The sequence below is a fragment of the Pungitius pungitius genome, chromosome 4 (genome assembly GCF_949316345.1).
Source record: "Pungitius pungitius chromosome 4, fPunPun2.1, whole genome shotgun sequence".
NCBI lineage: Eukaryota > Metazoa > Chordata > Actinopteri > Perciformes > Gasterosteidae > Pungitius > Pungitius pungitius.
The window spans coordinates 21,278,046-21,297,179 of record NC_084903.1 but is presented as its reverse complement, the minus strand read 5'-3'; the positions used below and the strand labels follow the sequence as shown (position 1 = coordinate 21,297,179).

Genomic DNA, 19,134 nt, shown 5'->3' with positions numbered 1-19,134 from the left:
GTTTTGCGCGTACATTTCTCCCTGATTTGATTTGTTATTATATTGCACTCTTTTTTTTCCTCCACTACATTTAAATGACATACTCTACCCTGTAAGTCAGATTGCCCTCTAGTGGTGGAAATGTGCCAGTGCAGAGTGAAACCACTGTTGGTGTTGACCAACCAGGTGATGACTGATTACTGCATGAGGCCCATAAGGCCTATTACAGTGATTACATAACAGCATGAGCACAATTTAACAGTTTTTAAGTGTGCAAATTCTGTATTGTTTACGCGCGAACCCGCACCACACAGGTTGTGTGTCTGAGCCATTTAGCGCATTCCTGACTCCGCCTAACCCGTCAGAAATGCTGCATGGGTGTGGTCAGGTGTGATCACAAGCAGTGGAACACTTTTAAATATTACACAATATATATTTAGATCCCCTTTAGACGTTACTTCCTCTCGGCTCTACGGCTCTACTTTCTTTAAACCGGCGCCACTTTAAGCCTTAATGACTCACGTATTAACGAACTCCACCTCCAAGCCAATCCAAACCGACGGGTCTGTTTTAACGTCTTTGCCCTCTGACCCCGAGGCGCCGCTCTACAGCGCTGCTCCTCCCGAGGTGTCGATCTGCTGTGGCGAGCATACCTGCGTCAGTGTGGAGTCGCGAGGCGAGGATTAGGCATCTCAGAACCATTCTGGTGCTCCATGGAGCCTCTGAGATGAAGCATTAACTTGTATTTGCTTAAACTTCAGCGAGCGTGACTTTTTGTCAAATGTTTGACCTCAAAACAAAACAGTTGAGTCGAAATATATCACACCAAAAAATAAAAAAGTAAAGGGTTGTAATTGACCTTCCCTTCTCCTTTACATCGCTCCTGACCCCCCGGTGGCAAGTGAGACCTGTTTGCTCTCATTGTTTCCCAGTTTTCACGAGATAAGCCCGGATGGGCTCGGCACTCTCTGGGTGTGGCGGCTGGTTTGGTGTGTGTGTGTGTGTGTGTGTGTGTGTGTGTGTGTGTGTGGCAGACGGCGACATGTCTGCTGATCCAGGAGAGGAGCACAGAAGAAAGTGGAATGAAAGGAACCGAGTCCCACCCTTCATCCGTGACGTCGGGCCTCATCTCAAAACTCAGATGAAGCTGTCGTTAAATTCAGCGCCAGAGCTGATTTTTTTTTTTCTGGCAGGTAAAAAGTATTTCAAGTATAAGCCGCAGACTGCAGACAATTCCATTGATATCAATCACAACTGAAGGCAGTTTTTTTTCTTTTTTTCTCTGGAACCTGATGGACTGGCTTGGCTCCCATCTGTGTGAGATGGAATCATGAAGTCACCAAAAGAAGAGACGTGTTTTTTGGAAACAACAGACTCTTTTATTCAAATGTCTTTACATGTGTGTGTGTGTGTGTGTGTGTGTGCATGCCTTTATGTGTGAGCTCATACACCTGTGTGCACATACCCTTCACCTCCAGAGAGACAGTATCAGGAGGAGGAGGAGGAGGAGTTGCACAGGTATACTGGATATTCTCGCTGGGTTTGAAGAGGGTGGAGATGCAGCATGGCAACACAAACCTTATAAAGAATGATGCACACGCCCGGCGGGCCGCCTCACTTCACCTCTCGTCCCGGACGACAGCAGCAGCAGCAGCAGCAGTCATGCTCAGCCTCAAACTACCGCAAGTCTTCACCATCAATCAAGTGCCCAAAGTAAGTTCACCTCAACCGGACATTTCGTGTACTTCGTCCTCCCGGGTTCAATTAGGAGGTCGGGTGTCGAGGAGGTTCATTTAAAGGAGACATTTTATGCTCTAAACAACGCTTTTCTTTGGGGTTTCAGCTAGAACTTGTGCACCTGCTGTTATTGATTATCCTCATACTTTCAGTCTAAATGTACCCATAATTCACCCTCGGTGTGTGAATATAGCGCTTTTCAAAAGAACTGCATTGCCAGGCAACAGCTTTGGTCCATGTTTACTTCCTGTCAGCTGATGTCTTTCACACACACACACACACACCGCAACAGGAAATAAACTGGGACACCCTTTGAGTGTTTTAATTAATGTTATTGAAGGGCATCATGAAATTAACATGGAAGCCTCGTTTTTGTTATTACATAGTGAAGAAAAAAGAAACACATGTGATTCACACATTTCCTCTTTCCCCCCCCCCCCCTTTTTTTTTTTTTTTTTAAATGGACACTATTACGCCAAAAGGTTTTCCACGAGCACAGCATCATCTCCGGCTACCGCCACCCGCGCAGCTCCGCCACCGACTGCATCCTGAGCCTCTTCCAGCTGACCAATGAGACCGTCAACATCTGGACCCACTTTTTGCCCACCTGGTAAACCCTCCGAATGTGTCCCCCCCCCCGCTGTTTAACCGCCGCGGGGCCTCAGGCGTCTGTCTGCTCCACGCGTGACAGGAAGGAGCTTTCAGTCCTTTCTGTCGCCTCTGGCCAGACGCACACTCAGTTTGTCCATTTCACCTTTTTTTTTTGTCTTCGAGGCGTCGTTGGTCCTCTTTGCGTTGGATGGAATCTTGCACGGCTTGTAGAGCTGGTCTTTATCTACTATCAGGAGTTATCGTTGGAGTTCTGGCCCATTGCCGATCGATGGATGGTGGGTTCCTGCGAGTGGCTGGAGCAACGTGAGGAGGATTGCGTTGCGTCCCTGTTAGCGGCCCTTTGACTGTGTGTGCAGCAGAGCGTTCAGATGAAGCGCCTGCACGAACCCAAGTGAGACTGGAGACGTGGTCCAGCTGAGGAGAGAGGACGCCAAAAAGGGGGGGGACACAACGTCCCTCGCCGGCTACACGTTTGCTCATTCCGGAGCCTGAAGGAACACCTTTAAGTTCCTCCCCAAGTTTCTACCAAACACTGCGTGGCCGCATGAAGGTTAAATCCAATTATATATCAGTAGTGAGTTTATGCCAAAGGCTGGTACAAAGGTAGCTGCCCCCCCCCCCCCCCAGGAGCCACGGTGCACTTCCTCCCTGCTGGGATGCTAGTTGCTTTGACTGCACAGTCCAAATAGCATGCGTGTGTGTGTGTGTGTGTGTGTGTGTGTGTGTGTGTGTGGCTGTCGTCGAGCGTACGCTGCAGGCCGCCGGGGGTGTTGGCGTCTCGGGGCTCGGCACACGCCGACAGGCAAGCCGCTAATGAGCAGATCTGTCCTCGAGGTGACCCGATTAGTAAACTGCTCGGTGAAGGGGAAAAGCATTACAAGGATGATGTGTTAATGGGAGACACACACACACAGTTTTTTGTGTGAAATTGTTTCATGAGCGAGCGTTACAAACAAGTCAAAGCGTATTGGGTAATAACTGTGTGTGTGTGTGTGTGTGTGTGTGTGTGTGTGTTGGGATATCTACGTAATAAGATAAAGTAAAGTTAGTGTTTCTCTGTTGTTTTATAGTTTTCATTATTGAATCTAGTTGGATGGTTCAGTGTTTACTTTCACTACACGGAGCGGATTTAATGTTCCAAAGTCTTTTCATTGTTTGGAGAGAAAAAAAAGGAGCTCATTGCTTTTCTTGCTGATTTATACGTATGTGAACACTAGTGTCTGCATGAGATACGGCAATTAGCTTATAGCTTAGCATAGAAACTGCTCTCTCTGCACGCCAGTGCCTAACAGCACCCCGAAATCTGAGCAATTAACATGTTGTGTTTGCTTTATTTTTGCAAAAGTATCATTATAAATGATATATTTGTAAAATGTTATAAATATGGTATATTTATTAGTTCCTATTTGCAGTTATTCCCGCAGTACTACAACTGATACTTCTACAGTGTGAGCAACAATCATCAAGTTTTAAGGAGCGTAACTCAAATTGAAGATAGAACCCGATCAGCTGTGTCTGTTAGAATATAAAATGTGCTGAGGCAGTGTTTTCGGTGTCTCTATTTTAAATCTCACACGTGCCACCCACTCAAACACGGCTGCATCCGAACCCAATCGACTCCCCCCCCCCCCGTTGTTCCTGGGCAGGTACTTCCTTTGGCAGCTGGTGTCGGTGGCGTGGGTGCAGGCGCCGTGGCGGGACTCCTTCGCCTGGCCTCTGGTGATCTTCCTGCTCACCTGCTGCGTTTATCCGCTGGCGTCCAGCTGCGCTCACACCTTCAGCAGCATGTCCGTCCGGGCCCGCCACATCTGCTTCTTCTTCGACTACGCCGCCCTCAGTTTCTACAGCCTGGGTGAGTGTCGGCGTACGAAAACACGAACACAAAAAAAAACAAACGAACAAAAAAAAAAAGTACAACTGCGCACTGACGTTGTTTGCGTCGCGCTTCAGGCTCAGCGATCGTCTACTCGGCCTACGTCTTCCCGGACAAGTGGGTGAACGGCTTCTTCCACCGGTGGTACGTGCCGATGGCCGTGTTCAACACCATCATCTGCAGCGGCATGGCCTGCTATTCCAGGTAAGGGGAGAACAATTTTTTTTTTTTTAATCCAATGCCAGAAGATAAATCCTTGTTTTACTCAAATGATCTTTATTACATGTGTGTTAGCATGATGAAATGCTAGTGTTCTAAATGCACGTCATTTCTTCATGGATTGGTGGGCTAATTTATTCTTCTTTCACTCATCTCTCCCCACTGCTAAGGCTTGGCCTGCCGTTTGTGCACTATAACCATGACATCATAAAGAGGTAAAAACAACGCATTTTTTGAAAAAAGATAAACAGCAACAGGTGAATGTAAATCCGTCCTGTAAAAAAAAAAAAATCTGTGACCGCTGTTTTCGGACCGACTTCGTCCAACGCAACAGGTGTTACCTAAGCGTGACTTTGGGACCCGGCCCTAAACAGTGACACAGTTTAACAGTAGTTTGAGAAAAGCCGGTCTGAAGGCAAAGAGACAAAGAGATCTGCAGAAACCGGTTCCAACTACCTTTGCTCACCGACGATTCCTAGAACTGAAATGATTGAATGAAGCGTTCCTGGTGCTGTTCAAAGGAAAGAGTTATGTGAAGTATGCACCGGAGGTCACATGTGCACTTTGTATCTTTTATTTACAGATTCACAGAGTGTCAGATTCCAAGATTCAGCAAATATCTCCGTGTTTTTGCCTTCGCTTACCCGTACATGTTTGACCACATCCCTCTCTTCTACCGGGTAGGACCACACACACACACACACGTCTTCTTAAAAGTCAGAGATAACAGTCAATACATGGGATATCATTTTAAATCCAAATGATTTTAATAACTTTTCTGCTGTTTTCATATTCAAGATTTTCTATCCATGGCGATGGATATTTTCTAATGATATATGATTTACTTTAATGATCCTTCTTCAATTCGATGCACACTGTAAATTCATACGGGCGGTGTTGATGTCATTGTAATCTGTGTAATCTGCTCTGTGTGTGTGTGTGTGTGTGTGTGTTGTGCTCACAGGTGTTTCTGTGTGAAGGGGAGGGCTGCACAGAAAATGACACCAACATGCTCCACTACATCCACATCACCTTCGCCCACCTCACGGGCTTCCTGTTTGCGACACACTTACCTGAACGCCTGGCGCCAGGAAGCTTCGACTACATAGGTGAGACACCCTTGTCGCCGTCGGCCTGTTGCACGTCGTTTTGTTGGTGCACAACGGAGTTCTCGCTGTCACATAAAGCCTTGTTGACGCCGCGTCTCTCCTGTGTCAAAGCCGAATCGAGTCACGAATCTGCCTCTGTGTTTTAAACGTGCCGCGACTTGTCTTTTAAAGCTCTTAAAACCATAATTATTTCCCGTGCCACAATCACACATTCCTGATGCTTTTTACAGCTTGTGAATGCAGCGTTTACACCACTGGATTCACATTAACGCATGAAAGGCTCTCTCTGAGAAACAATGCCAGTGCATAACCCGCCGCCACATTTTCCCGTTGAAACCGGTCGGCAGTGTGCGTGGAAATCGCTCCGTTTCGCCGTGACGCCTGCACTCAAGAGCCCGATTCCGCTGCTCCCCCCCCTGCAGGTCACAGCCACCAGCTCTTCCACGTGTGCGGCATCCTCGGCACCCACTTCCAGATGAAGGCCGTGGGGCGGGACATGGTGACGCGGCGCCCCTGGCTCCTGGAGCACTCCGTGCCCATCACCTTCGCCAACTCCGTGGGCGCAGCGCTGCTCTGTGTGGTGGTGAACTTGGCCGTCATCGGCCTCTACAGTCTTCCCCTCCTCTCGGCTCCGGCCTGTAGAGCGAAGAAACGCGATAAAGGCTCAAAGAAAGCAACCTCGGGTTGGATCTGCTCCTGCTCATAGACCTCACTGGGTGCCAGCGGGTCACATGACAAACAGACGTGTGTGTGTGGGGGGGGGGGGGGGGGGGGGGGGGGGGGGAAGGAGAGTGCATTATGGGAGCAAACGTGACCTACGGGGGAGCTGATGTAGTGGGGATCGCACTGGACGCTTAACTCAGGGTGGTATTCGGCCTTAAGACGTCGCTCTGATGGCTGCTGCTGCAACTAAAAATAAGGGCGTAAGTTGTACAAACACACAATGGAAAGCAAGCAAAATGTTTGTTTCTATTATATGTAAATAATCTAAATGTTTCTAAGGAAACTGTCTCCGACAAAAAGCTACAAACGTTTTGTCCAATGAGACCATCTCTATAAAAAAAAAAGTTTATTTTTCGCAGTTGTCTGATTTCCACTCGTGGGGTATGAAGAGACTGTCTTCTGCAGGGAACAATAACCATGTCAAATTTTCAATTGTAGTATTGTCGTTCACTCTGCCTTTTCCTATTCGTTGTGATTGTGTTCATAAATTTGGATTGCACTGTCATGTACATCACTAAAAACTCCCACAAAAGAGACAGTTATAACCAGAGATGATCACGTTTGCTCTGGAGTTTGAGCCTGTCAACAAATTCAAAGCATATTGTCTGTTAATGTTGCCTCTGATACAGAGAAAATGTAGTTTATTGCCCTCACATGATTGCTGTTTGTCCACCAACACAATGTGCCTTTGAAGATACACTGAAAGTATTTCTGTACAATGTTATTTATTTTTCAAATAAAAGATCAACCAAACTTGCCTGTGGGTTTTTATAATGTCAGCATATTAAAATGGCTTTTTAACGAATCAGACAGGCAAGAAAAGTCATGTTGTCTTGTCGGAGATTATATCAATTCAATTTTGAATTAAAGGAAACTAATAAATGCAGTAACATATAAGAATAAGATGCAGAACATAGTGCCATAAAATTGTGTTGTAAATTACATTTTTAGAATCAAGTCATTTTATTCAATAGGCTAATTATCTTTTAATAAAGTCTATAATTGTAATATTTAGTAATATGTAGAGTTTGTTTAAAATAATAATGTGTGTTATGTAAAGAGCATGTAACGGCTGGATTAATTTCGCTAAAAAATATTTAATGAAATAAAATTATATTTGAGTATTTTCAAATCCAATTTGAGCATTTAAAGTCTTGGTTTGTTATAGTTTATTAGTGGACCTTGAGTTATTTAATGTTCAAATTAATCGTAATCCAGCGAGGATGTGGGATTGTCCCTGGGGGCGGGACTTCCGGTGCTTTTCGCCGTAGCTTCTCTGTGATTGGTTTAAATATTAGCAACTCAGAAAAACGGTTCACAGAGGGAATTTTTCAAATCGCCAAGAGGCGCTCTGTGTTCAGCGAAGAGGAGTTTAAGGACACAAACAATGCAGAGACCAAAGTGAGTAACGATCTTTCTTACACACATAACACGACACACCGCGTCAGCAGTCTAGAAACCGTGCCGCTTGCTCTCAATGTGATCCACGCACGTTATCACGCGTAAGCTGCTAGTGGTTGTTCGAGAAGAGAAGGAGTGTTAGCTTCGTATTGTTAGCATAGCTCGCCGCGTAGAGCGCTAACAGGTTGACTGGTGACCAGTGCGTGTGTGTCCGTGTATGAGCTCACTTTCCAACCGACGTTATTATCATCGATGTGTGTCATGAGTCTGTGAAAAGTGCAGCACGTCGTCCAGCTGTGGTTGTTTTTTAAAAATTGAACTGAAAATGATCACGTTAGCTGCATGTTTTTCTGGCTCGTGACCTTTTTGAACTGTCGTTAGCTAATGGCAGGCTAATTTGGCTAACGGAGCCTAACTATATGTCAAGTAAGTAGATTAGGTATACATATCACAGAATGTAATGCTTTATTGTCAAAACTCTTACTAAAGTTATTTTACATACAGCTGTGTAGTTGGCTTTAGGCATATTTACTTTTGGCCTTTGTTCCTATTGAAGAGAATCCGAAAGTCAAAGTGTGTCTTTACAACTTGGTAAAAAGTCTTCAGATTATTTTTCTCATTTTTAGTGTCAAAGAGTTTGGGAACCAATTTGACCACAGAGCTTATAGCTACTTAATGTCCAAGTGTTCATTGAGCTGATGTGTCTAACTCATTCTATTTAATGCTGTGCATTTTTCACATTGATTGTGACATTTCTTCTTTTTCTCTCGCAGTAAAGGGAAGACTCCTCGGAGACCGGGCCCTAAAAAGGCCTTCAACATAGAGAAGGATCCCGTTGGGGTGAGTGATCGCTGCCTCCTTTGACTCCCAAGTTTGAAGAGCAACAACGTAGATGCTTACAAAACGCATCACCTGCAGGTCAACCGAGTCAGGACGAACATGCAGTTGATCCACCTCCACTGGCTTCAGGGTCATTAAAGACACTGGGTGGAAATAAAGTGCGTCTGAATGTGGCTCTCCCAGTTTCGTTGGCCTCACCTCCTCGTTGGTCTTTCGCAGGTGTACTGTCGAATACGTCCGCTCGGAGCAGAAAATGAGGAGTGTTGCGTTGAGATGATCAGCTGCTCCACCATTCAGCTCCACGCCCCCGACGGGCTCAAAGCCAACCGCAACGGGGAGTACAAGGAGGTGAGTGTGAAGTGACCGTCTGTGCTTATTCTGGTACTCGTTCAAGTGGGACAGAAATGCGTGAAGAGGCTAATGGTGCATTTCAATTGTCAAAAAAGATCCATTATCCTTAGATGATATTGTCACATGGTCAGGAATAGTTGGTGATTTCTGTTGAATATTTCCTTTAGCAAAGAAAAGCATCTAAAACGTGTTTAGTCACAGTAGAGAGCTGATACTTTCTTTAACACTAACTTGTTTATTCCCGAGTGATTTACATTTACTGTGTGCTTTATGTGTGTTCGTCCTTTTAGACACAGTACTCATTTAAAAAGGTTTTTGGTATTAATACCACTCAAATGGAGCTGTTTGGGGATGTTTCCAAGCCTCTGATAGAGGATCTTATTCATTGTAAAAATGGTGAGTGAATTTTTTGTGCAAATTACTTTATAGACCGACTGAATCTGTGCAAAATGATTTGTTGAAAACAAAATTGATTAGTTGGGACTGTTATAATATATGAGTTCATCTTTATTTATTTATTTATTTTTTTGAAGTGTTTCATCTCACCAGCATAATCTTTAATGAATGTTCATAGGGCTGCTGTTTACATATGGTGTTACTGGAAGCGGTAAGACCTTCACCATGACTGGCTCACCTGGTGAGGGGGGACTCCTCCCCCGCTGTCTAGATATGCTCTTCAACACCATTGGCCCCTTTCAGGCCAAAAGATTTGTAAGAATCTTCCTTATTTTGTCTTTTAAAAAACGTATCTTTTAGGGAGATGGGAGATAATGTTTGTTTTGTTTTCTCTTTAAAAAAATCTTCAGGTGTTTAAACCAGATGAAAAAAATGGGATGGAGATCCAGGGTCAAGTTGATGCTCTTCTGGAGAGACAGAAGCGAGACAGTCAGCCGTCGGTGCCGAAAACGCCATCCTCCAGGTAACCAGCCTCCACTTTTTAAAAACTTTTGATGTTGTGACAACTACGCACTCATTTTAAGGGAAACTGGATTTGACCTTCGCTGCAGTTTTAATGAAGTTTTTTTTTTTTTTTTTATTTCCTCAGGCAGAGGGCTGACCCGGAGTTCGCGGACATGATCAGCTCGGAGGAGGCGTGTAAATCCGAAAATGTGGACGAAGATTGTTGTTACAGCGTTTTTGTGTCCTACATCGAGATCTACAACAACTACATCTACGATCTCCTCGAAGATGCTCCGATTGACCCCATCCGTCCAAAGTAAGCGGCCGCCCTTCCAACCGCCGCAGTGTCGTTTTGTGTGATCGTCGTTTGTCGCAACATTGTTGCGTTACGTTTATTCTTTTCATCCACTTGTTTCAGACCGCCTCAATCCAAGATTCTCAGAGAAGATCAGAATCACAACATGTACGTGGCGGGCTGCACAGAAGTGGAGGTCAAATCGACAGAGGAGGCCTTTGAAATCTTTTGGAAAGGTGAGTGTTATAGTTTGTATTATATTTCATGTTATGTGAGCTGAGCAGTTTAGATTACCAAGTTTGGGACTGTACGTGTTTAATCCTTGGCTTTCGTTTCTTTCCAAGCAAACAATTAGAATATTTGAGTTTAAATACATTTTACTAAACCTCTTTATATAACAAGGTAGCCATGACATTTTTGGGTCGCATTGTTGCACCGCCGGTTTGTGGTGAAGCTTGACCAGCAGCAGCAGCAATGGACTTTATGAAGTAACAATTTTACCCCCTTTGTTGTCGATGTGACCCGCTGTGTTGATGATGCTCTGCTCTCTGTCCAGGACAAAAGAAAAGGCGGATCGCCAACACTGAGCTCAACCGCGAATCCAGCCGCTCGCACAGCGTGTTCACGGTGAAGTTGGCTCAGGCACCGCTCGACGCGGACGGGGACCACATCCTGCAGGTGACATGCAGCTTTCATTCGTACTTATTTTTTCTTTTCTTTCTGCGAAATAATTAAGCGTAAACACGTCCCGTGTCAGACGGGTGGGTTCCAACCGATGTGTGTTGACGCTGACTGCGTGTTTATTTTAATTGCAGGACAAAAACCAGGTGAGTGTGAGCCAGCTGTGTCTGGTGGACCTGGCCGGCAGCGAACGCACCAGCAGAACCAGAGCGGAGGGGAACCGTCTCCGCGAAGCAGGTCCGTTCTTCCCTTTCTGTGTGTTTCCGTCTGAAATCAACCACGAGGGGATTTCTGTGTATTTGCAGATTTAAAAAAAAAAATGCATTCGATGTTTGTTGAAACACAACATGTCTCTGGTAATGTGTCAATTACAGGCAATATTAACCAGTCCTTGATGACACTGCGCACATGCATGGAAGTCCTGCGTGAAAACCAGATGTGTGGAACTAATAAGGTAATTTCTGTTCATCACTGAGTATGTAGTATAGTAGTAGTATATTTATATACTGGACAGCAATGCTTCTTGCTTGTTATCACATGTAACATCATCTGGTCTATTGTCTTCTTGCAGATGGTGCCTTACAGGGACTCTAAAGTTACACATCTGTTTAAAAACTACTTTGATGGAGAAGGAAAAGTCAGGATGATTGTGTGCGTCAACCCAAAGGCCGATGACTATGAAGAAACTATGGTAAGAACTTGCATTTGTGTTGCAGAATAGTTGGATTCTCAATTGTTCTTTTCCTTTTTTACAATGCTGAACTATCAGGGAGACGGTTTGCTTGTTTAAAATGAGACAAAATGGTTATTTGTATGGTCCATTGGTTTTGGGTCGGGCCATTTATTTCCTCCAAGACTCCATCAGGGAGGGTGTTTCTAACGGCAGTCTTGTGTGTCTGTGCTGCAGCTGGTAATGCGATTTGCCGAGATGACCCAGGAGGTGGAGGTGGCGCGTCCGATCGACCGGCCAATCTGCGGCCTGGCTGCAGGTCGCAGACACCGAGCCCGGGCCTTCAAGGACGAGCTGTCCCAGCGCCTGGAGGAGCGAGGGCGTCCCAGCAGTGCCGGTAAACCGCGCCACTTATCGCTCTTATCGCATGCTTACATGTCAGATGTGCGCCTCCAAGAACGTAACGCAATTTTTTTCCTCTCCCAGTAGACGACCCGGCTCTCATGAATCAGCTGGTGGAAAGCCTTCCGGCTCTGCCTCACTTTGAGCTGCTGGACCCGGCGGATGATCAGTCCTTGCCCCGCCTGATTGAGATCCTGGAACGCAGGCTTCGTGTCCGTCAGATGATGTCGGAGCAGTTCGACAAGACTGGTATGGGTGCATATTGCTGGTGGCTTTTGATGAAATCCGTTTTTTTGGGTAGCAGTGAATTAATTAAAGTTCAGCAATGGTACCTCCCGTTTATTCAAACTGTAGTGATACCAGTGATGGAAGAATGTTGTTAACACAATGTTCTCCCCGCAGCCACTACACTGAAGTCTATGGTTCAGCAGTTTGACGGTCAGTTAAATGCAAAAGAGACGTTCCTCCAAGATCAGCGGTGCAAGCTGAGCGAGAAAGAAAAGATCATCATGAGCCAGAAGACGGAGCTGGAACGATTGGAGAAGAAATCCAAGACGCTGGAATACAAGGTGTCTCCCTCCCTGACAAAACTCAACTGTCAGACATCTCGTTTTGCCCTGCGACATCTCCGACGTGTTCGTTACAGCTGAGACTGCTGGTCCCCCTCAGGTCGACATCCTGCAGAAGACCACGGACATGTACGAGCAGGACAAGCGGTCGCTTCGCCACGAGCTGGAGACGAGAGAGCAGCGGCTGCAGAGGGAGCAGGCGGAGAGGAGGCGCATGGAGCAGCGCATGCAGGGCATGGTGACCGACACCAAGCTCAAGTGGGAGAAGGAGTGTGTAAGTGGGGGCGGGGGTTTGCACGTGAAGGCAACAGTTTATTCATTTACACACCCGAGGCTAATATTTAGATATCGGGTCATTTTCTCTCCCAACTGTATGCCATAAACCTTCAATGTCTCTAGAATAAAGAACACGTTTATTTATATATCCTCAAAAGTAATAACAAGCTGTGGCCTTGTGAGAGAAATCAAAATGTTCCTAAAGCGTTCATCGGTTAAAATTAATTTTTGTGGCTGGTTCAACTTATTGCTCATTTAAAAACTGGGATTGTAAAGAACACCTGATGATAAGTTCTGTCGTTTTTCCATTTAGGAGAGGCGAGTGAACGCCAAGCAGCTGGAGATGCAGAACAAGTTGTGGGTGAAGGATGAGAAGCTGAAGCAGCTGAAGGCCATCGTGTCGGAGAGCAGCATCAGCAGTGGCGGGGGGGCAGGAGGAGGAGGAGGGTTCCCCCCCGAGCGCCCAGACAAACCCGAGAGGCCCTCGAGGGAGAAGGATCACAACATGGCGAGGTCCGCCTCGCCGTCGGCGCTTCACGTGAGTCTTTGGCTCCCTTGCGCCTGGCGTCCCATCGACCGAGCGCGCTCACGTCCGATCTTTGATCCGATCCGGACGTTTTGCGTGCCGCCAATGACGTGATGATTGTGAAATGCGCTTCCTGTACACGGCAGCGTTCTGTTATCACCCTGTTTGTGTTCTTCCGGAGCCCCTAACACTCACAACGCTTGGCCCCTCCCCCCGTTTCCTTCGTCACGTTTCAGGAACTCGACCGCGCTCCCTCCCACCAAACCCGGGGTAATGTTAGGGCAGATCAGGACGCTTACCCCGACACCACCACCACCACCACCTCCTCCTCCTCCGACACCACCTCAGCTTATCCCTCCGTAGCCTCCTGCATCTCTGATTGGGAGCACAGGTTCCCCGTAGCCTCGGGCAGCCACGCCGTGCACTCTGGGACTCCCCCGTGCAGGAGCCGGACGCCGGCCGCGTGCCACGGCGCCAGCAGCGTGGGTCGCAGGAGAGGCCAGCGCTGGGCCGCAGAGACCGAGGCCCCCGCGCCGACCGTCTATGGGCTAGACCTTGAGCCAGGCACGAGGGTCAGTGTGTGTGTGTGTGTGTGTGTTGTAGAGCATAGATGTCCTCAGGGACGTGTTTCGTGGCACTTGCCCCCATGTTGGTAGATGTCTGCTTGTTTTAGAAATGCATCAAGTAGATGCGCTGCATCGGTCCCCCCACCCCCCCCCCCATCCTGTTGCTTGTTGTCTACGGCTCTCTACAGTAGTTTTGGTTGGTCTCGTACTGCATCGTCTTCACCACTCAAACGCATTCCGTAGCAGCACGTGGAATGATGGTCGCGGTAGTGTCCCACATTTAAATTTGCATGTTTATTTATCGGATATTCATAGAAATTAGATCAGAGATGAGTACGGGGAACAAACAACCGTTGACTTGATAAATAAATTGTATGACTGTACACTACTGGCAAAGGGGAAGGAAACCCCCCCCCCCGCCTGAGTCTGATTATTTGGCTGAGTGACAACCATCAAATCTTCTTTCCAAAATGAGTAAATCGTATCTCTAACCTGCTCGGTGTGTGCGGACCGAGACAAACAGTCGGCGAGTCTTCATGTCGTTCACGGTTAGGAATGCATTCTGTGGACAGTGACTTTTTGTTCACGTGTTGTCTTCATTTCCTCACTTTGCATGCCGACTCCTGTTCACTGTACCGGGCCGTCTTCAATGCGCTTTCCCTTCGATGAAAATGTGTCTTGCTGGAAGGCCAGCTTACTGTTGTGAGTGAAGAATGAGTCTACATGCTCGAGACTTGTGCCCCCGGAAATTATTATTGTTATTAAGAAATCCTCCGTAGCGAGACATCCCCCCCCCCGTCCCTCAAGGCCTTCCAGCAGTACACGTGTTTTCACCACAAGCCAACGCCGTCTCATAACCTTCTCCACTAAACCCCCGTTGACCTTGAAATGACCTCTTCCTCCCCCCCTGGTGTCACGTGTGAATAACTTCCTGGTTTTGTCTCTCTCACGCTGGGATCGATCAGGCTCCGCTCCGCCCGACGCACCGGCGCTCTCACTCCGCGGGTGGGGAGAAATGGGTAGACCACAAACCACCTTCTAATTTGGACCTAGACACGGTCATGCAGCCAATCTTGCCCAATGCGATCAGGGTGTCGACCCCGAATGAGAAAGCTCTGTCCAAATGCCACAAGTATGTGCTGAGGCATCAAGAGCTTGCCTCAGACGGGGAGATCGAGACCAAATTGATCAAGGTAAAAAAAAATCAAGTAATTGCTCAATTTGAGAATTATTTGCATGAGTTTGATTTTAATCACGTTCTGATTTCACGTTAATTATTTATATTTTGCTGGACAATTGCAAGTTTCTTTTCTCCTCCAGACATTTGTGAGTTTTTTTTTCTTTTCTTTTTTTCCTCCCTTTAGGGCAACGTTTTTAAGACGAGAGGCGGAGGACAAGCGGTGCAGTTCACTGACATTGAGACACTAAAACAAGAGTTACCATTAGCATCAAGGTACAGTACTATAAAGTAACATATGACCGCTGTTAATGCCGACAGTAACATGCCAAACTGGAGCCTAATTTCCGGCATCTTAAAACATGGACTTCAAATGAACCCTTCTTTCCTCTTTTTTAAAACTTTTTTTTCTTTCATACATTTAAACAAGTTATGCAACAAGAAAGTTGGGAATGGTTATAAATTCAGGATTGTGGCCAATTGAGATGCTCAACATATTTTGTGAGTCACTTCTGATATGTAACCTTCGAGACTACTTTATGTAGCCTTTTAATATCTTGTGAGTCATTTGCGAGATGAAGCTTTACTTTATGTTTTCGTTTCAGTCGCAAGCGGCGTTCAGGCTCCGGAGAAGGAGCCTCACAAATGGAGGACATAGAAAACAGGGTAAGCTCCTGATTGGTTGAATAACCTTCTGCTAATTTTAGCGTTTTAACAACATAATATTTTACACTAACCAATCCGTTTCTAGATACTTCAACCAGTCGCTTTCTCAATTAAAATATTGTATTCCTATATATTGACTTGCATATTCCTATTCTGTGTGTTAACCTTTTACACCCTTACACCCACTCAGGCTCCAGTGGCAAGCACAAGTTCAGCCTTTGGCTATCAAAAGTAAGCGCGTGTGTGTGTGTGTGTGTGTGTGTGTGTGTGTGTGTGTGTGTGTGTGTGTGTGTGTGTGTGTGTGTGTGTGTGTGTGTGTGTGTGTGTGTGTGTGTGTGTGTGTGTGTGTGTGTGTGTGTGTGTGTGTGTGTGTGTGTGTGTGTGTGTGTGTGTGTGTGTGTGTGTGTGTGTGTGTGTGTGTGTGTGTGTGTGTGTGTGTGTGTGTGTGTGTGTGTGTGTGTGTGTGTGTGTGTGTGTGTGTGTGCGCGCATTATTTAGCATGGTAATGAGTCCTGCTAAAGGGATTGGAATTATTGTTTTATTTTAATGCCTCTCATAAGTGCGATAGTCGACTGTCGTCGGTCTTTTTGTTTTCGTATGTATTTAAAATCCAGTTCATTGAGGTGTTGTGCTTTATTTATTTTCTTCCAGACGCAGGAAGCCTTATTAAGTCGTCGGACACATGAAGAGACTTTGGTTTTGAACAGAAAAGGGTCCCTCGTGAAACTATGCAGCGGAGGAATTTTTTTTAATTCTGACTGATGCCTAAATGACTGATTAACTCATTTAGAAAGTGTCAGCGGTAATTTGTGGCATTAATGTGTGTTTTTGTTTTTCAATACTAGAATGACGACCTCTTAAGGGTGTGGGCATATTGAGGAGGAATTTAGGATGCTTTTTGATCTTTTTTTTCTTGCTTTTTTTTCTGCCTTTCTACTGCTACCCAAAGAACATAAGATTTGAGCTTCTGAACAATAGACCATTTTTTATTCATACGGTCATAGCGTCCATTTATTGGATGTTAAAATGACATGGCTGACGAGAAGAAAGAAACAGATAAAGCAGTTGTTTTTTAGAATTACAATGTAACCTGTACATATAAAACTGTTTGCTAAAAATCAATCTCAGACTGACTGTAAATATATTATGAAGTTTTTTTTTACTTCTGCTTATTGAAACGGCTCCTCCTGAGACTTGTGACATTCTTGCTGGCATTAAATCTATTCAAATACAACCCGTCGCCAGAATGACATCTCAACTAATGAAGTCTGACCTTAAAGTCTCCATCTTTAAGGCCTTTGACGTTCATTTAAATTTCAAATTAAAGAATGAATTTTCTGTGTATATTTATGTGTTGACATCTATACCATTCAGTCATTAGAGAATGTATTTTTCTTTCTTTTATTTTACCTTTCTGACAGAAATGGGTAATTTGCACTGTGATGGCTCTCTCAGCACGACGCCGCATTCCTTCGTTGATTTTGAGCTTTTTAAATTATTCTTATGTTAAAATGAATAGTGAGATATGAATCCCATTTATTAGTTCATAATGTGACCATCAGGTGGAACTAGAGCATCAGAATTTTTTTTTTTTGTTGGTCTGAGCTTGGATCCTCTTAATGTTGATTCTTGTTTGATATTTGGTTTCACCTAAAAAAAAGTTGTCCATCCTCTCAGAGTTCCCTGAAACCACACGATGGGTTTGCGAGTCCAGTGGACAGCTGGTCCGTCTTCCCAGGATGCCTTGCTGCGTCGTCAGCCAGAGGCCATGCAACCGGGACGATAAGGTCACCGATTGGCTGAGCTGTTGCTAATGTCTCCAGAGATTAAAACTTCACAGCAAATGAAGCCAAAAAACGTGCGTGTGCGTGTTTTAATGGACGATGTGCATTTGGAAAATTGCCTGTGGAAGACGGTCATGAGGTCAGAAAATCAAAGGCACTGAACCCTGAGGCAAATCCTGAGGCGTCGGCTAAAAAAAAAAAATCTGGTCAAATATGAGTCACTTCCTGTGTTGATCTCGTCACTGTGGACATATTGACCCCTGTGGTCCACTGGCTGACCTTCAAATAGTGTGGACACACCTGGTGCAGAGGGACATGTAGACACACGCTGTGCCGCATGTAGAATTTCTGTCACCTGTGGTGACTTTAATATCCTTTTGGGAGGGGAATTTATTTTATTTTTTTCTGTAGGCAGAGACGGGGTTAGTTTTTTTTTTTAAGTCATCAAGCACAAGCAAATGTTTTGGGTGGTTCAGCGACACCGATAAATTGTGGCCTTGGGTTTGTACTGCGGGGTCTTTTATTTGAGGGTAAACGTGGCTCGATGTTCTTTCACTTGAGACAAAGCCATAAAATTGCAAAAGGGAAAAACTGTCACTTGAATTCAATATAAAACGACACTTGCAGTGATGGGGGTTTTATGACTACAGCGTCACACAGTCCTCCCCCCCCCCCCCCCCCCCCTCTAAAAGTGGCACTTCTTGACAGTGGAAGTGGATTTGTGCGTTTAAGCTGCTCCGTGCTGCGGCTGCAGAAACATTTCACAAAAACAATAAAATGCTGTGTTTATTATTGTATTAAACCCACAGGCAGAGTGAACAACGTTATTAAACAGATTCCCCCTTTGGAAACGAGCGGTGATCCCACTGTATTAATAGCAATCTGATTACAGCTAATAATAAAGATCAATAAAAACAGTGGCTTTAACTCCTTCTTTACACAGTTACACTCCAGTCAGCACGGAGGGTCGAAAGGCGCTCTATTGTTTTCAAGCGATAAGGGCCGGGGGGGGCCGGGGCCCTTTTTTCCTTTTATCTTTGCTGCACGTCGATATGAGCATCAGTAGGTGGGGGGCCAAGTTTGTTTGACATCGCTATCGGTAGCCATTGCATGCGTGTTTTCTTTCAAACGCGGGGCACGTTTTTGCACAATAATAAAGACGGACAAAAAGGGCCTCGTGGCCAACTGACGCCCTCGTCCACCATTGTCTTGGCGATACAAGGCAGCCCTTTTCCACAAATCCCCCCCCCCCTCCTCCTCCCCTTTCACCTCCCTCCTGCGTCTCCTCCTGAGTCAACAGGCGGTGTTTGTACAGCCTTCTGTGTGTGTCTGTGTGTGTGTGTGTACACACGTGAGCGTTCAGAGTAAACAACGGTGGTTTTGAAGCTGCCCGACGTTCCCTTGTCTCCCGTTTCGTTCTCAGGTGGAACCGCGTGGTTTTATAATGTCTCGCGTTCGACCGCGTCTCGTTGAGCGAAAGTCAAGAGTTTTTTTTTTTTATCACATTCGCGATGTGTAAAACAAACGTGTGTGGCGACTGTAAATAGTGTTGCACTCGCCTTTTTTGTGTTGTCTGCTGTTGGTGTGAAGCTTCTTCGCATTGAGTAAAAAAAAAAAAGAAGATCCGAGGCGTCGACGGGACGGTCCTGGATGGATGGATGAAGGTCGAGTTCGGGTCAAAGGTCGGCAAAGGTGGCGCCTTTGGGGCGAAAAGGGTGAACGTCTTCTATCTCGTGATTCCGTTGAGTTTAGCATGATGGGGTTTTGGTAATAAAAGC

The 19,134-nt window shown here is 45.8% G+C and overlaps 2 protein-coding genes across 3 annotated transcripts; both read left to right on the top strand.

Moving 5' to 3' along the window:
• Positions 1-1,514: 1,514 nt before the first annotated feature.
• paqr5b (progestin and adipoQ receptor family member Vb) lies at positions 1,515-6,272 on the top strand. Its single transcript, XM_037456029.2, has 8 exons — positions 1,515-1,692; positions 2,199-2,326; positions 3,975-4,180; positions 4,279-4,405; positions 4,591-4,635; positions 5,004-5,100; positions 5,385-5,529; positions 5,952-6,272. Exons 1-8 carry the CDS (start codon positions 1,537-1,539, stop codon positions 6,233-6,235), a joined length of 1,188 nt encoding a protein of 395 aa, XP_037311926.2. The 5' UTR covers positions 1,515-1,536; the 3' UTR covers positions 6,236-6,272.
• Positions 6,273-7,575: 1,303 nt separating this feature from the next.
• LOC119198513 (kinesin-like protein KIF23) lies at positions 7,576-17,947 on the top strand. 2 transcript variants are annotated; one of them, XM_037455796.2, is made up of 23 exons: positions 7,576-7,653; positions 8,427-8,493; positions 8,713-8,841; positions 9,135-9,240; positions 9,419-9,555; positions 9,651-9,763; positions 9,890-10,060; positions 10,163-10,275; positions 10,596-10,717; positions 10,855-10,957; positions 11,095-11,174; positions 11,292-11,411; positions 11,628-11,787; positions 11,880-12,041; positions 12,195-12,361; positions 12,462-12,635; positions 12,951-13,175; positions 13,400-13,735; positions 14,695-14,922; positions 15,094-15,182; positions 15,512-15,572; positions 15,763-15,803; positions 16,224-17,947. In XM_037455796.2, exons 1-23 carry the CDS (start codon positions 7,640-7,642, stop codon positions 16,240-16,242), a joined length of 2,937 nt encoding a protein of 978 aa, XP_037311693.2. In that variant the 5' UTR covers positions 7,576-7,639; the 3' UTR covers positions 16,243-17,947. The 2 variants fall into 2 exon arrangements, with proteins under 2 accessions (XP_037311693.2, XP_037311683.2); XM_037455786.2 differs by having other exon boundaries at positions 11,877-12,041.
• The last annotated feature ends 1,187 nt before the right edge of the window (positions 17,948-19,134 follow it).

Excerpts from the sequence above, each read along its gene's own strand:
- paqr5b (XM_037456029.2), top strand. The coding sequence starts at position 1,537 with ATGCAGCATGGCAACACAAACCTTATAAAGAATGATGCACACGCCCGG. Across the intron at positions 2,327-3,974 it reads ACCCACTTTTTGCCCACCTG|GTACTTCCTTTGGCAGCTGG; the intron begins GTAAACCCTCCG and ends GTTCCTGGGCAG. Across the intron at positions 4,406-4,590 it reads GGCATGGCCTGCTATTCCAG|GCTTGGCCTGCCGTTTGTGC; the intron begins GTAAGGGGAGAA and ends CCCACTGCTAAG.
- LOC119198513 (XM_037455786.2), top strand. Across the intron at positions 8,494-8,712 it reads TAGAGAAGGATCCCGTTGGG|GTGTACTGTCGAATACGTCC; the intron begins GTGAGTGATCGC and ends GGTCTTTCGCAG. Across the intron at positions 12,362-12,461 it reads CCAAGACGCTGGAATACAAG|GTCGACATCCTGCAGAAGAC; the intron begins GTGTCTCCCTCC and ends GGTCCCCCTCAG.